Source organism: Aythya ferina (assembly GCF_964211825.1).
Source record: "Aythya ferina genome assembly, chromosome: 3".
Classification (NCBI taxonomy): Eukaryota; Metazoa; Chordata; class Aves; order Anseriformes; family Anatidae; genus Aythya; species Aythya ferina.
The window spans coordinates 83,543,391-83,559,894 of NC_140298.1; the positions used below are offsets into that span (position 1 = coordinate 83,543,391).

The 16,504-nt window shown below is 34.8% G+C and overlaps 1 protein-coding gene across 6 annotated transcripts in view; it reads right to left on the minus strand.

Annotated features, from left to right (window-relative positions):
- Positions 1-16,504, minus strand: part of AHI1 (Abelson helper integration site 1) — a 93,660-nt gene that overhangs the window by 9,216 nt on the left and 67,940 nt on the right. For 5 of the 6 annotated variants that reach the window (XM_084514398.1, XM_084514396.1, XM_084514399.1 and 2 more), the window contains 4 exons: positions 15,997-16,055; positions 10,723-10,788; positions 8,300-8,462; positions 6,787-6,887 (listed from right to left, as the gene is read on the minus strand). In XM_084514398.1, coding sequence (XP_084370524.1) covers positions 6,787-6,887; positions 8,300-8,462; positions 10,723-10,788; positions 15,997-16,055 — 389 coding nt within the window. The remainder of the gene's footprint in view (positions 1-6,786; positions 6,888-8,299; positions 8,463-10,722; positions 10,789-15,996; positions 16,056-16,504) is intronic. The other variant, XM_084514397.1, reaches the window with a different exon arrangement.

Sequence of the window (16,504 nt, forward strand, 5' to 3'; positions counted from 1 at the left end):
GCAGTCCATGGATGAAATGATTTATACTAACATACTTTACCACCTGAGACCTATATTGAAGCCTCCTGTCAAAATTTTTCTAATGAGTCAAGTTTGGGAGAACTGATTGTGACACCACACCACACTCCTTATTCATTTATCCTGTTCTGTACCTCTCCAAAGATTTCCCCATTAAATCAATAATTGACAGGAAGTTTTGCTAGTGGAATTGCATAGATTTATTTTGCCCTGGCCTTCTTATTTAAAATGCAAAAATAGAGAACTTCATATATAAAGTTCTCTAATATTAAGTGCCTGCCTATCTAAATCCATATTGTCACCCCTATGTCTAAAATTATTACCACAGTTACAAGTATCTAGCAGAACTGCAGCTCTGTGTACATCAGACACATTGAAATGAATTTTTCTTTCCCTTGAAAAGCAGCTAGACCACTGAAGTGTTCAGGACTATGCTAACATTCACTAGCTTCCACATCTAGGAATGATAGAGCCACAGGCACAGAGGACTTTGCCTTGTCCAGTCTTTGATACGTGAAATCCTGTGCCTGCTCACAGCTAGGAGAGACCTACAGGAAATATAGCAGATGAAAATCATAATTTTAAGTGTCACAACTGAATACTGACAAATACCATACCTCTGAAATCAAATCACTGGAAGACTGTTGGAGAGACAGCAAAATAAAAAGGAGGAAGAGTGGAGACAAGGTGCTTCAGACTGAAGCACTATGGTTCAGAACAGGTGTTTTCAGCCTTGAAGTCTTGGCCTCTGGGAACTCAACTGTGGTTACAGCTTTGCATTAAAATTTGCATAAAAATAGTTCAATCCTCTTCAGAAAGAGGCTATAAGGACCCGAGGAGAAAACAATGGGGAAGAGAGAAGTTAGCTTGCTTTTGAGACCTATCTTAACAATATAAATGTCGCTCAATAGTATTTTTGGTTCTGCTTCGTCAGTTCAGTGTCTCAGCCTGATTCTTCCTGTCTTTAAATAGACCACAGTAACTTACAGCAAATTACTATGGATGTCATATCATCTTTGACTTTTTCCCAATAGATACTAGTTTGCTTATTAAACAAATAGCTTTTCTTTCAATAGCTCAAATAACACTGTAGACACAGGCACAAACATTTGTGAGACAGAACTCATAGGAACCACAGAGGTGGTTTTGGACCTGAAAAGGAAAGTGCTACCAGCTGAAGTAGCAAAACACATGCTTAATACTATTCAATCTGAATAGCACAAACTCCATTTTAAAGGGAAAATAGAGTACCTAAAAATAAACTACAGAAATAAAAAGATGAAATATGTTAAGGTCAGATTTTGCTTGAGGAAAATAGTCTATTCCTAGTCGCAAATTTCTGTAAGAAAGATTTCTTCCAGAACAATCAAAACAGTTACCAGGATCTGCAAAGTTGTATCTATTTTATAATGTCTATTCAATGGCTGCTGAGATAGACCACACAGCAACTTTGCAGACTGATTCTAAAAATGCATGGTATCTTTCAGCCCAGAAGGTGTCAATGCCTTTAGAAGAAGAGATCTGTAATCACATTATGCAAGAATGAAGTCCAGAATTATCAGCTTCACCATTCTAATTCAATTGAATATCACATTTTAGTGGGTCTGCAACCTCTCTGTATCTTCAAAACACACATCTGATGTGTGAAAGTCTTCAGCTCTATTGATTAAAAAAAAATCTACCTTGCTAATTTTTATAAATGTTTCTCAGATTCTCAGCTCTTTCTAGTCCCTCCTTTTCCTAACAGTTGATCAGTCACTAATTGTTTCCCACTAACCTGAAGAAAGGCACAATTAAACAAAACAGAATCAGAACTATAAAATTAACATTTTTGATGAAACTAGCAAAGTTTCTAGCTAGCATTTTTGGAGATATTGTTGAGTAAGTTTGCTACGCTTTTTAATTTTTAGTTATAATTAATAAATTGCGAGTCCACAAAAACAACCACATTGAAAGAGCTCAAGCCCAGAGAAAAAGCCTCAATAGCTTGGCAGGTTATTTTACAGATGCTAGGCTGTCTTATAACCTACTCTGGAGAAAGAAAGTGAGAACATGAATTATTTATGTGAACACAGGGATAATCTCAAAATTTGTTTAAATATACATAGAGTCAAATTTTGATGATCTCTAGTTAAATTATCCAAACCATGTAATAACAATGTAGTTCTAGGAAGTAAACAATTTTTTTCATGCTTATAATCATTATTTTATACCTTGACTTATTTTTTCAACGATAAATATACTAGGAAGAATATTTTCTTATGATTTTAATAGATATTTTAAATTACTGCTTTGTTTTGTCCATCACTCCTTCTCACTATTCCCACATAACCCAACTGAAATACTTAACATTCAGAATCTTTTTAGAGGCATTTGAAATAAAAAGTGGTAGACCACCCCAAATTATAAAGCCTAATCACAAAGCTTTTAGACAGCAGTACATTTCTGGAAAAAAAAAAAAAAAAAAAGACGTACTACATTGAATTTGAAATGTCTCAGACTTGTGAAAATTTTACAAAACCCCAAATTCTGATTTCTAGCACAAAACTATCTGAATTCCTGTCTTTTCTGTATTCAGCTTAAGGCACCTGAAAACAGCAGATTTACTGGACCAGCCAGTTGATAGGTCTGCCCCCATTACTTGGAATTCTTCAACAGCATAGTGAGAGCTTCACTCCATGAAATTTCTATTGGCAGTTTAAATGTATGTTGTAATTAAACATGATTATGACCTAATTTTGTGGCTCGGGAGTTAAGTAACTCATAAGGCAGGAAAACGAGGTTTGCATAAAATTATTATGTTATGAATGCAAAGCTGATGGTAGAAATCATTTTGAAAGCTCTTTGAACTACAACAAAATGGCCTGTATTTGCAAAGATTAATATTGGACCCTAAGTATTACACACTCTTCAAATGTTAATGATTCCACTTAATTCACTCATCGTAATTTCTGATGCTTAGCTAGATAGTTAGGTACTTATAATACCTGCAGTTGGAAAACTGTTTTTAATAAGATTATACGGTATTGTCAGTGATACAAACTACCATATTATTCACCTGCATTTCAGGTGCCCTTTTCAGACTAGTATGGTAGCAAAATCTCATGAGTAGTTGCTATGATGATTTCCACAGTAATCACATTTTTGCAGTCTTAATTAAATATTTAAATATTCCCTAAAAATACACAAAGAACAAGAGATGTATCAAACCTGGATATAACTATTTGGGGAAGTACACTTGTGGGAGAAAAAAAGGCAAAAAAGGAGCATAACAACAAAAAGCATTGGTTATATTTTATAGTCTGTTTTAACAACTTAAGCAACAATTTATTTTTTTAATTCATTTTCTGGATTTTAAAAGAAAATGTGCTTCCTTTTCTGTCAAGATAAAAATAATAGGGTATTACAGAAAAATGATTTTTCATATTTCTTATGTAAAAGAAATTGGCATTTTCTTTCAGCTCTACTAATGAAAAAACCTGAAAGGAATAGGAAGAAAAGTTGCTGTGTCACTGCTGCAACACAGGAACTGCCATAACTGATCAGACCCCCAGTGGTCCTCTGAGCAGTTTTGTCTCAGAAGTATCTGGTATTGCCTAAAGTCAAAGCACTATAGAACTTTCCTTCACTATGACAAACAGCTCAGTGACATTTTTTTTCTTTTATGCAGTACTCAGCAGTTTTTGTAAAACCATTGCACTTGAAGGGATCTCATACTTTCCAGAGAGATTTAATTCATTTGCTGTAACTTCAACTTGGTATCTTTTTGGTGAATTATACAGTGTATATGTGAGTATGTGTAACCTAAAAAAAAAACAAACCAACAAACAAAAACAAAACAGCAGCCAGATTTGTGTTTCCTTCTTAGATGTTTTTGGAATCTCAGCCACTACATCATCCTTAAACTTTTTATTAAAAAAATTAATCCCTGTATGTCTAAATTTTAACAATGTCTTGTAGTAGCTAATTTACCAGATTAGTTAATCATGGCATAAACAAGAATTTCCATCTCTAAATACTAGATGTGTTCCATTTCAGCTTAGTGTTCCCTGTTCTTGTTTAACAACAGGAGAGGGCGAAAAAAGATTGCATCCAATTTACCTCTCTACACCATGTATTATGGTGTACTTTCTTCTTCATTGCTCATTCTTTGATAGTATTTAACTTGTAACCATTATACCAATCTCTTATACCATTTTTTTCCAGCACTTGAAAACATTTTATGACTTTTCTTGACCCCTGGTGATTTTGTGGTGTTGATCAATGCTACACAAGATGAAAAGCAACATATCTGCCTTCTTTCAGACTATTATTGTATACTTTATGCATTTTTATGCATTATGCCATTTGAATATCTGCATGGATTGTATGTGCTTTGCTACAAAATTCAAACTAACGATTAAAGACATGGCAAATTTAATTTGAAGTGCCAGCAGAATCATAATAAAGAAAATGTTGATGAAATATTACTAAAACTGTTACTGGAAGAGCTACTAGTAATATAAAAACAATTGTTAGAATAAAATGTCAACTACAGACACTTTGACAAAATCTAGGACTAATCAAAAATTACTTCTTATAAAGTTGAATAATAAGTATTGGTTGTAACTGACAAATGTAAGTTAGTTCACAAAAATTGTTTTGATCTAGTTAAACTAGATTTCTACTAAACTAAAACAAAAATTAAAAGGTAGGACAAAAATGATCAAGTCTTAATGACAGTAACTACCTCAGCTCTTCTCCTGTTTATAATCTGTGTATGTGTGAAACAGGATGAGTGTAGCAACATATTCCATTTGTGATACCTTTCTTGCCTCCAGCAACATAGATAACAGATAAAAGAAATCCTCCTGCTTTCTAGTAATGAAGTTATTTTTTCTGAATTTGTTCCACTCTGACTTTAGAAGAAAGCATGTATCTGAAAGTAATGTACCCTTTTCTTTCTGGGACAATTATATTTGGCTTTTAGTTTCTCAGCCACGTAGTGGTAACAGATACTTCAGATTAATTATTACTAATCTATGTGGTGATTAATTTCATTTTTAAAGTATAGTTAGAAACATAACACTCATAGCATTCAATTTACAGCAGCTGGCTTCAACAGGACTGCCAAGTGAGTAATCTGTACTAAATAATTTAATAAATGTTACCTCCCTATTCACATATATAAAAACAAAAGTTACACAATGTAGGTTAATAGAAGTGGATTTGAGTGTTTTACCTTTCAACATTACAATATATTACATAGCAAAGATACACCATCTGATAAAAGAAAAAAAGTAACCAAGCCACTCTGCGTACTTTGAGTCCTGTAAGTCAGACAAAGTATTAAATTCAATTTTAGAGAAATACATCGAAAAGTCAAATCACTCAAAAAGAATCTGAACAAAAATCCCGTTTAACTTAGTTATATTAGTAATATTTCACTAAATGAGTAGATGTTGAAAGCATACTTAAGAGGGCTACAAGCATTCTGGAATAAAACAATTCTTAAATTCTAACAGTTACTAAACTCATTTCTATTACTACTTTGCTGTTTTACAGTGTAAGACAATCATCATTATTTCACAGAAGGGGAACATGAGCTACACAGAAAGTTAGTAAGTTTCTGATTCTCTGTCTAGAGAAGTGAAAATTGTTTGGCCTGCTTTGAACAGGGCAGTATCTCAAAAGATCTAGAAAAAAATACCACCTCAATATTTTTTCCGTCACGTACCTTTTCTGTAACGTTACTAAAAACTGACTGCTATTCCTTTGCTGTTTTGTGCATTCCAACTTCTAACTAAAATCACAAACATAGGAATGTTTCTGCATGGAATACAATATGTGATGAATAAACAACAACAATGCTGCAACCCAAAAGCTGTATGCTATGGGAATGGAGAGACTTTATATCTGATCAAGACAAGAGCTTTAACAGTTGGTAAAAACTCTTATTTACTTACTTAAAATGTACTTAGGGATAAAAATAACTAACCAAGGAGACAACCCCTAAAAGCAGTAGTATCTTACATATTACAGCAGGAAATAATTATGCCTAGAATTAAGAAAAAGGGATGGAGTCAGAAAAAATAATATACTGTTCTGTGTAAGGTTTCTTGGTATTTCTTTCCTTTATTCCTCTAAACTATAAAGCCTCCTCGTGAGCAACCTACAGGATGAGAGCAGTCATTCATATCAGAGGATCATCATCAGCTTTTAAATAGAAAGATCCATTGACAAATAAGTAGGTTTGCATGCAGGATATTGCACGGTCTGGTAATGAGGCTTTATGATCATACTGGGTATCTTAATTAGGGAAGTACTACACGGACTGGAAAATGCTTCAGAAAACATCATAGCTTTTGTTCTTTTAGCAACCTGATAGATATGGAAATCTGATAGCAGAAAATTTGAAGATTCTGTGGGCAGTACATATTCCAAGAATGACAATCAAGTGCCAGACAATATGTCAGCTTTTGACAAATCCATGTTGTTCCTTAAAAACTTACTTCTCTCAAGTAACTGTTAGACATTTCTATCAACCTTGGATTCAATGGCAGATTAGGCACTCATTATAATGGTTCAGGAATAGGTAGAATAATTAATTGACACAAGATATGAACATTAGCCATCTGCTGAAAAAAATAATCTGCTGTACTGGAATGAAGTCTATGCATCAGATTTTTATTTTTTTTTTCCAAAAAGAAAGGAAAATTAATATAGTCCACCTGGCATACAATGGATGTACTCTACCACTACTTACAGAACTTTCTTCTCAGTTATTACCTCTTGTAGTGTTGGAGAAGCTTCCTGTGCTTCTGTGGGTCCTTCAGACAGAAGAGGAACAGAATCCGATACTAATCCTGCAGGTTGTTCTTCATATTCTTCTGAAAACAGGATTCATAATTCACCATTGTGAGAGCCATGGAAGAATTATAGAAGCATCTATTTTATGTGAACGACTATGACATTATGATCTAACCAAAAATAGGATGTGATACTCATATATCACATTTGTGATACTAATCAAAAATGTTTGAAACTAAACTTGATTGATCAAAAGTTGCCCATTAACTTTATGCTTAGATTTAAATTGGTAGGTAATAAAATAAAAATAATCAAACATTTACATGACTAGGAACAACAGCTATAGCAACAGCAATGAAATTCGTATTTCTTTTGATCCATTATTAATATGGTCAACAACTGAAACAAATTATACACTTCCCTCTGCTCCCAAGTTGGCCAACTACCTCAAAATACATTTGTTAAAACTTTCTCAAGAGCAACAGGACATTATTGAAGACTCTCCATAGAGACTGCTCTCTGGCTTATTTTGCAAGGAAGAGAACAAGGAGAAAACGCAGAGGATGCGTGAGGGGAGGACAAAGGGGAAGGACAGCAGTTCAACTAATTTTAAGTCGCATCATCTAGTTAACACAGTAGTATGTCCAAGCTTTTCTAAGGAATGGGCAGAAACATTAGAGTTCACTTGGAAGACAGTGGGAGGAACTAGAAAACTGGGGGAAAACATCTTGAGAAATGTTTGGTTAAAAGATTTCTAAACACCAGTATAACTGATAGCTAGATAGTTTAGGAAAGCAAATGTATTTCCTGTAGCATGCGACCACACAATATATACATAAATTGAATACTAACGACTGGCAGAATACTGAGCATCTTTACATCAGTTGACTCAGTCAGATGCTTCCGATATTTTCAGTTACATTTAGTTTTTGCTGTATTAGTTGAGTCAAAACCATTTTAATGATGAGGGCCTGGTAGCAAATTCAATGCTCAGACATGAGATTTAACCATCACCGCTCTTTTATAGCTTCATACTGAAATCCACCTACTTGGGAACAGAGGAATCTGCATTAGAGTTGAGGGGGGATTTTTTTTTTTTAATGGTAACCAGTTAGAGCTAAGTAATATCGCCTATAAAAGCCTCAGATGCCAGCAAAATGCTAAGATGTGACCTAAAACATTGTCAAGGCAGGGCATGAACCAGATGGCTATATGTAAGAAAGACTGAGGAATCAATCCAGTTAACTGATAATCAAGCCAGTACTACATAAGCTGGAACGTTTAAGTGTCAATACCTTTTAAAGTCAGGTTTTCATCTTGCTAAGTGGTTAGCTAACTTGATACAATTTCTGCATTACAGTAAGTCATCATTATGCCATCTGTGTACTACATAAATTCATATCTTCAGAATAATAAGCAGTACAGCATAGTAAAATCTTGGACCATCAGTTAAACCCACATTGGTATACCAGGAAGACAGCAGTAAACTTACTTTCACCAGCCACATAATTAGCTGGAAAATAGCCTTGCTGTCCATTTGCTAAGCTGCCAAACCACCAGTTATCATTATCTTTGTACAACACTTGGATAATGTCACTGCGATGGATGGTTAGCTCATCTGATCGATGCGCTGTGTAGTCATAAAGAGCCACTACCTAAAAGAGAGATAAGAGCACCACAGCTTTATCACAACCATGCCACAGAGAAAAAAGCGCAACATTCACTTCCTCTTGCAGAAAAGCAGCTGAAACCAAAGCTGCACTTTGGTAAAAGCTGAGGCTGTCTCAAGTTTTGCTAATGGGATCAGGGGTGGTGGGAAAGCAGCAGGAGAGGCAAGATAAAGGACTGTGGGATTGTAGAAATGGTTAAGAACATTCAATTCACTAAGATTAGCTTCAAAACAGCAGCTGTTAGTTTTATAAGCAATTTACTTGTGAAGCAAAAGGAAAAAAAACACTTCATACATTCACTTTCTCAGAATTGTTACACCACCTTCAGATCCCACTTTGTGCACATGAAGCATATGTGTTCAAACAAATACTTCACCAGTGCTACAGTTTTACCAGAAGGAAAATTGTAGTGGAAAAATGTCATTGCAAAGTTTTGCTTTGATCAGTTCCCATTTTTTTTGCTTGTTTAGAAATAAGGATTTGCATATATGATCTTAAAAATATCTGCAAAAAATAGGTATATGTTCCATTCCATATAGGAAAGCCATTTGCCACTGAAAAACACAATACATTTTAGGATAAAAGTGGTAACAGTGGTCAATACCATGCACACTACATATAATACATTACCTGAAGCCTGTTTTCTACTCTGAATGTGCAGATATCGAATATAATTTCTTATTTATTTCCCCTGTTCTATGAACAAAAATCTGTTCTGACAAATTCGAAGTCAGAGAAAAATGAGAAGAAGTGAACTGAAAGAATAAGGGAATTGCTCACTTCCCTCATTATAATTGGAAACAAAAATTATGACTTATTTTACACACAGAACACTATTTCCCTACATATAATTCTTACCTCAGATCCCCCTATGAAATCACAAATAAACGGGTCAGAAACAGGGATTATTAGGGAGTGATAGAAAGCGTAGGGGATTAGACAGAAAAGTTGTTATGAAAATAGGGATTTGGAGTAAACTTTCTTTTATTACCTATGAATGTGTTTAAATCCCAAAACTGCTGATCTGTACAGTGCTTTTCATATTTGTATTTCTATTTTCAGTATGGTCACCTACAAGTTCTAGGTGTAAAAACTTAACCAACGTCATTTGTATGACATTGTATGAAAATACTTGCATATCACTGATGAATCACTTATGAATGGGAAAAGATGAAAATGTTTCTACCATTGAAAGTTGAATTTGTGAGCTGGTCAGCATCAAAGCATTAATACCAGCTTAGCTGTCAGTGGACAGGAAATACATCTAAATGTGTGTACAGTAATCATGAGCTTACATAAAGGAGCTAAACAATGACCATCCTTTGTCATAATTCTCCTCCCTGCATTAACGAAGCTAATACAACTACAGGTGATGTTGACAGTATAGAAATATGAACTACAGAATAGAACAGAGCCAAATTAAAACATGCTACACAGCACCATATGGAAGCAGTGCAGAACTGGAAGCTTAAATGATCATGTCCAGTAAGGGGTGCTATAACAGTGGCCACTTCAGCTCAATGGCGAAGGATTCCTTAGTGATAATACTATGAAAGGTCATGTAAGGTAAAAGGAATTTAGCACTAATTACTTAGCAGAATGAAACCCAATGAAAAGCAGAGTAATAAATACTTTTTGCTGTGCCTTTTTGCAAGGCAGTTTTCGTGTAAATGTTTTGTTGTTTGGAAAAAATTACAAAAATTCAGTAACATGGAAACACTGCCAACAAACAGTTCAAACCAACCAAGCAAGCACCGCAATCTGTCTCCCAGAAATAAAAAATTAAAATACCAATGTGTCCTGTACCACAACTGGTTTAACAAGCCTGACAATTTAAAAGAAATGTGGAAATTGCTGTTATATTCTCTGGAGACAAATGATCAGAAAATGAGCATGAGGGAGAAATGCATCTCAGGACCAAAGAAGAATGTAAAAGCCTCACAATTATGCCCAAAGCAATGGAGTTTCTTCTGATGTGATATTCAGATATGTATTCAATGCTGTCTGGGTCCAAATCAAAAAGAAAAAGTTTAAATCTATATCCATCAACATTTTATGAAATGACTTTTCAGGAGTGATATAAGAACAACAGTAACATGGGTAATGGTGGTTATGAACATGATGATAAGGATAACCTAGGGTGGAAAAAAAAATCATTGGGATCATACTAGAAAAGAAGTTTTCAAAAGCACAGATGCTGTGCAACAGGTAATGGAGATAATGCAAAAAATTACATAATACTTACTGTCTCTTGCCTGAGCGGGCAACTGCTTCCTCCTCTTTCCCCCAGTGCAGCTAGGCAGTCGTCATTCTAGAAGAAGAAATGATTTGATAACTTTAACATGAAGTATTTTAATAAACTATAATTTTAAGTATTTTCCATATTTGTTACATCTGCTGCTGCAGCAAAAAAAAAATACAATAAAAATACTTTTGTAAAAAAGAAAAAGCAGAAGTGATGTTGAGCAACCATGAGTAATATTGACTATATAGATGTTTAGAATATATTCACTAAGTTTTTCAAGTGTGTACACCCTGCTAAAGACAATATGTGGGAGGACAGGATTGATGATTACACAGTCTAAGCTTGTCTGCACTGAAAATAATACTGTAGATGTTTAAGAAATTGTTGCAGTTAACTTTACCTCTGAACTGGTATGCAAAAGATGTCACTTTCACGTAATGGAGAATTTCAGATTGGTCTTAATAACCAATACTTTCACATTCAGTTCTAATTGCTCCATCTTTGACACTCTTCAGACTTCCAATGAAGTCAAACGAATACCATATATAAAATGTAATAATTAGGATGTGCAAGTAGCTACAAAATTGGATTTCTGTCAAAAAACAGAGCCTTTCATTTGCAAGATAGAAAACAGAAATACAGTGAAAATTAGCAGAAGAGAAATCAGAACAATGGAAGAGATTGAACTTCTTTGCTGGTTGCTTAAATTAACTTTTTCCAATGGCTTATTTTCACAATGTAGAAACCAGTTTCCCCTAGATTTTGCATGCATCAAAGGATACCAACTACATTGTGGAATAGAAATATTACATAGCAATTAAAATATTTTAGAAGAATCAAATGTGAGTATTGTGGAGTAAACAACATTTCCAGCTATAACAGATTGTGCCATGTTATAAACATTGATATTTGAGAATTTCTAACATGGTTCTTTTTCATATTTTAGAGACCATTAAACTGTCTTTTGCATTAAGTTTTCTCTTTTTTAAAAAAAGTACTTAAAACATATTGCTCCCTTTATTATCTATTTATGTTAGGATGATTCAAGAAACATCATTATTGCAATCTTCAGCAGAATAAATGGCATTCTGTAGGACAGAGATTCTTGCCCTTGCACATTGTTTTCTTAACTTAGCTATGCTTATCCCACACAGTAAAGAAATCCTTTACACTCCTGCAAACCAAGGTTTCATCTTGTCTCCAGATTGTTTAGGCAGCATCACAGTAGTTACATACACACACAATGCATACTGATGAATGCAGTACAAAAGTGAACAGTTGCACTCGGTTCTTATAATTTACCGGAACATCTAAGCCTACCACCTAGGGTTCTGAATAATTGTGGGTATACACAGAGGACAAAAACAAAACAAAACAAAAAAGACCCAACAAAACAAAACAACAACAAAAAACCAAACCCGCCTGATTTGATAAGCAAATTTTGAACAAAGAATAGTGGAAGTGCAGTTCAGAATAAGAGGCTTGATCAATGGTCTACTGGTAGCTAGCAGTGCCTTCCACGTTTCAGCCAATTCTCATTTTTCACTCTCAAGGTTAAGAGAACTGTGCAGGCAATGTGCTTAGCCTGTGGGATGGGAGTGCCTCCTGTTGCTCAAAAATGATTCATCAGAATTATTAGTAGTATTATTTAGGTATCTAGCTCAGGTACTCACATTGCCCCATTTATTGTGTCTCAATCTGACTTTTTTTTTTTTTTTAATAAAGTATTTATGTGCTCTCAAACACTTAATGTAAGAAGATCTTGAAAGGAGCAAGTTGTTTGGAAATAACAAGCTAAAATCCATGAGTCATCCTGAGACTATGCCGAATGTTCTCAGATACTGCATTAAACTTTTAAGGCAACAACAATCCAGAGAATTTCTTCTTAAAGAGGTACACGAAACACAGCATAGGCTGCCCGTACATCCCCCTTCCAGTCCCTGTGGCAGCTGAAACACGAATTGGGGAATTGCCTGCGGCTGCTTACCACAAGTGTGCTAACCCTGTATAGTACCGGAGCCGGCTCTGCCACGTCATGTAATTTATCAAACATCCTAACTACCAGTTGCTCTGGTACCAACCCAGCAAAAACAAGTGGCTTTTCAGCCCAAAAACACTAGATTTTTTTATGTCATATCAAAAGATTAAGCCATATTTTCAGGATTACAAAAAAAAGCAACAGGTGTACTGAAGTATATAAATACATTGTTCTTAATGTAATGTTAATGTCTTTTTTTAATGCAAGATGGAAGCCAGTTAATCCTTTTCTTACATCCAAACAGACATGGGGTCTATAGTTATGCTCCAAGGAGCTGGTCTTACTGTGAGGCAAACCATCTGTGAGAAAATGGAATAAAATGCTTGTTGAAAAAGCCCACCATGTCACATTGATTTGGCTCAGACAAAACTGTGAGGAGCTTTTAGCATAAGGAACATCCTCAGATGAAGACAAATGGATCCAGCAGTTGATTCAGAGTTCCACACCATGGAGCATTTTATCGGTTATCCACAACAGGCCCACTTAAAGCTTCGGTTTTACTAACAAAAATGAACAAAAAATGTTTTAATAACTAATATGAGAGAGCACTGCAGGTAAGAGTGACCTGGTAAGTAAGTTGCTGTATCAAGTGTCACTGATTCCTAGTAATAGCACTAATTAAAATATTTATGGCTTCTTCTTAACTGGGCAGTTTCAGTGATTGTGGTAACAGAGGTTTTGCTTTTATATTCAGGCAGATTCAGGTGGCCAACAAGATTTGGGCATCAGAGAACATTCATGACCTTAACAGAAGCAGCACTGAGTAAGAAATGATATGTTTTACCGCCTTTTCTGAAGAATGACAACAGTTCATTTCCAGCACTAAACAAATATACTCCAAGTACCACAAATATCTGCCCTTTTGCTGGCAGAGGGAGAGACTCAGTGACACAAAGGACAAACGTCTCTCTCCTTGATGCTGCACAGTGCCACAGCTTCTCTCCAGTTCCCTTTACCTCTTTCTGCCAGAGTGGAAGGGAAGAGAAACTGGGAGCATGACTTCTGCAGTCACTCCAGCCAGGACACAGGGAATGCATGTTACAGCTTCCCTTGTCTGCCCAACAGATCTGTGCCTCGGTGCTGAACAGCTGAGGTTCTGAGACTAAGGTTTGTTGTTGTTGTTGTTTTGTTTTGTTTTGGTGGTGGTGGCTTTGCTTTTGCTTGTTTTTAAGGACAGAAAATTAGAAATGAACACACAACACTGGAGAAAAAACAACGTGACTTGCTTAAAATGTGATAATACTGAAAGCATTTTTAAAATTTATGGAATCTGAGCTTCTACAGTTTCTCTGTTGTTTTCATTTTTCCTTATTAAGCCAAGTGTTAGAAATTTACTTAATCCTCTCCTTCCCTGAGTATGTAATCTCTTTACTCCAGGAGCTGAAGTTTTAAATGAAACACAAAATAAGCTGAGAGTTAACATACAGTAATGTAATATTGTTAGCACTGTCATATTTTTGTTCTTGCTCTCTGGTCCAATTAATTGTCAACACATGCTGAGCTCAGGACACTTAACTGCACAAATTTAGTCTACAGGAAACAGAAGTACAAGGACAGTATTAACAGCTAAATTAAAATGATTCTAAAAGCATTAGCTGCTAGGAATAATGTACTCTTCTTTCGTCTTAATTAATCTGTCTGCTATCATGAAACTAGTGTAAAGGTACTTCCTTAGGCTTCAGATGACTACAATCCTTATTTGATTACAGCCTTTCAATATTTAATGAGCATGGGAATCTATAATCTGCCTAGAGGAAATAAAACAAAAAACAAAAAAACAATAACCTGTGCCAGGCTGCACTTTATTGAAACCTACAATGTACAAACAGAAAACAGAAATGCAAACACAGCTGCTGCAGTAAAGCCCACAGGGATTAAAAAAAAAAAAAAAAAAAGAAAGAAAAAAAGACAGGAAGAAAAAAGAAAAAAAGGGAAAAAAAAGATCAATTCAGATGTATGTGGAATACTCCAGCTCCTAAAATTATTCAAAACCTTTTCAACTGTTTTGTCATTTGTTACTATTTTCTTTTCTTGATATGAACAAATCAATTTACCTGCTCTAGCAGCATATACATATTTCTGCATATTTATATACCAGAAAATGCAACTAAAATATTCAAAACCTTAATCTAACCCTCAGGAAAAAATATTTAGTATTTACCAAAACAGCTGATCGTATAAATGCTTATAAAGCTTTCTGTGACAGAGAACACTGACATACTTGTTGAATAATTTATCATTTTTCCTAAAAATTAGACAGTGATGGTTTATAAGTGAAAAATGTGTAAACGAGAACCAATTAGACAAAAAATAAATTTCCATTGCTTTTTCATAGCAATGGAAAACTGAACTTTCAAAATTTTTGGTGAATCCTATGCACCTTACAAGCCTACTGTTAAGAGATTCTGTTAGCAGATAAATGATGCAAGTCCAAAAAAAAATCCCAAACCTAAAACTGTAAAACAGTTATAAATACTCCATGTTAATTTATGTCATTTTCTAACATTTCTCTGAGAAGTTTCAATTACTATACAATTAACACAGAATGTTAAATGCTGATATTCTGTACATGGGGGCAGGGAGGACTAACATCTGCTGTACAACAGGCCCAGCCTTCTAGAGCTCCCTACACTTTCAATGTCCACTCGCTCTTCCATCATCTGATGAGTCCCTCCATGCTTAATCCAGGTTTATCAAGTGTGTAGTTGGAATTAATGGCATTTACAGATCCTGCTGGATTTTTATTACAGTGATCAGGAAACAAGAAATATAATAAAGGAAAAAATAACATTACTGTATGCTTCCAATCAATACTTACATATAGGCAATTAAATTAACAGAGGATAACTGTGATGTCACTTGTTACAAAAAGATGAAATATAAGTAAACAGTAAAAACAGGATTAAATTTCAAGATACTGTCCCATTTTTCTCCCCCTATCAATGCCTACATTCTTAATAAGAATCAATAATACTGGACTGATTCTGGCTTATTTATTTCTAGACAACAAAATGTAAAACTTGAAAAAAATAAAGCTTTAATTTGCAGATATCTGATCTCTCTACCAGCTAGCAGTGGCAGAACCTTATTTGCCCTTGCAGACAATTTGCTTGAAGATACTTCTTTTGTGAATAAAGACAGGATAAAAAAACCCTCTCTACAATAAGAACTTGTGAATAATGACATTTTATAGTTAAACATCAATTTTAAAAAAATGCAAAGATAGAATTCCTTACCGTCTGTATTCTACCCAATAGTGTTCCGCTAAGAGGATTTCCTACTGGGCTGAAACACCCTGTGAAAAGAAAAGGCTGTGAATTTTTTGCTTGTTATCCTTTTCCACCGAATAAACCATTTTATTTTAAAATCATTATGTTAGCAGGATATGTTTGACAAAATTCTAATGAAAAGCAGCAGCATCTTTCAGTCGCAACTATGCATCCTTCAGTCAGGAACAGTTGGAGGGTTTATTTAACTAACAGACCTGACACAAGGTTAACTAATCCAATATTTCCATTCAAATGATTTGGAGAAATAGCTCAAGCTATGTCCACATGCCACCTCGTGCTCAGAGCTGACACTATTATCTAGCCTGTATTGCTTTTCTCTTCATTGAATTTCCAAGTAATGCATACAAAGTTTTCCAACAGAAACGATCACAAAAACTCTCAAAGGAATTACTTCCTTATTTTATCTGAAAGAATAACTATGCCTATTCAGTAGTTCCCTTTGATCATCCGAGTT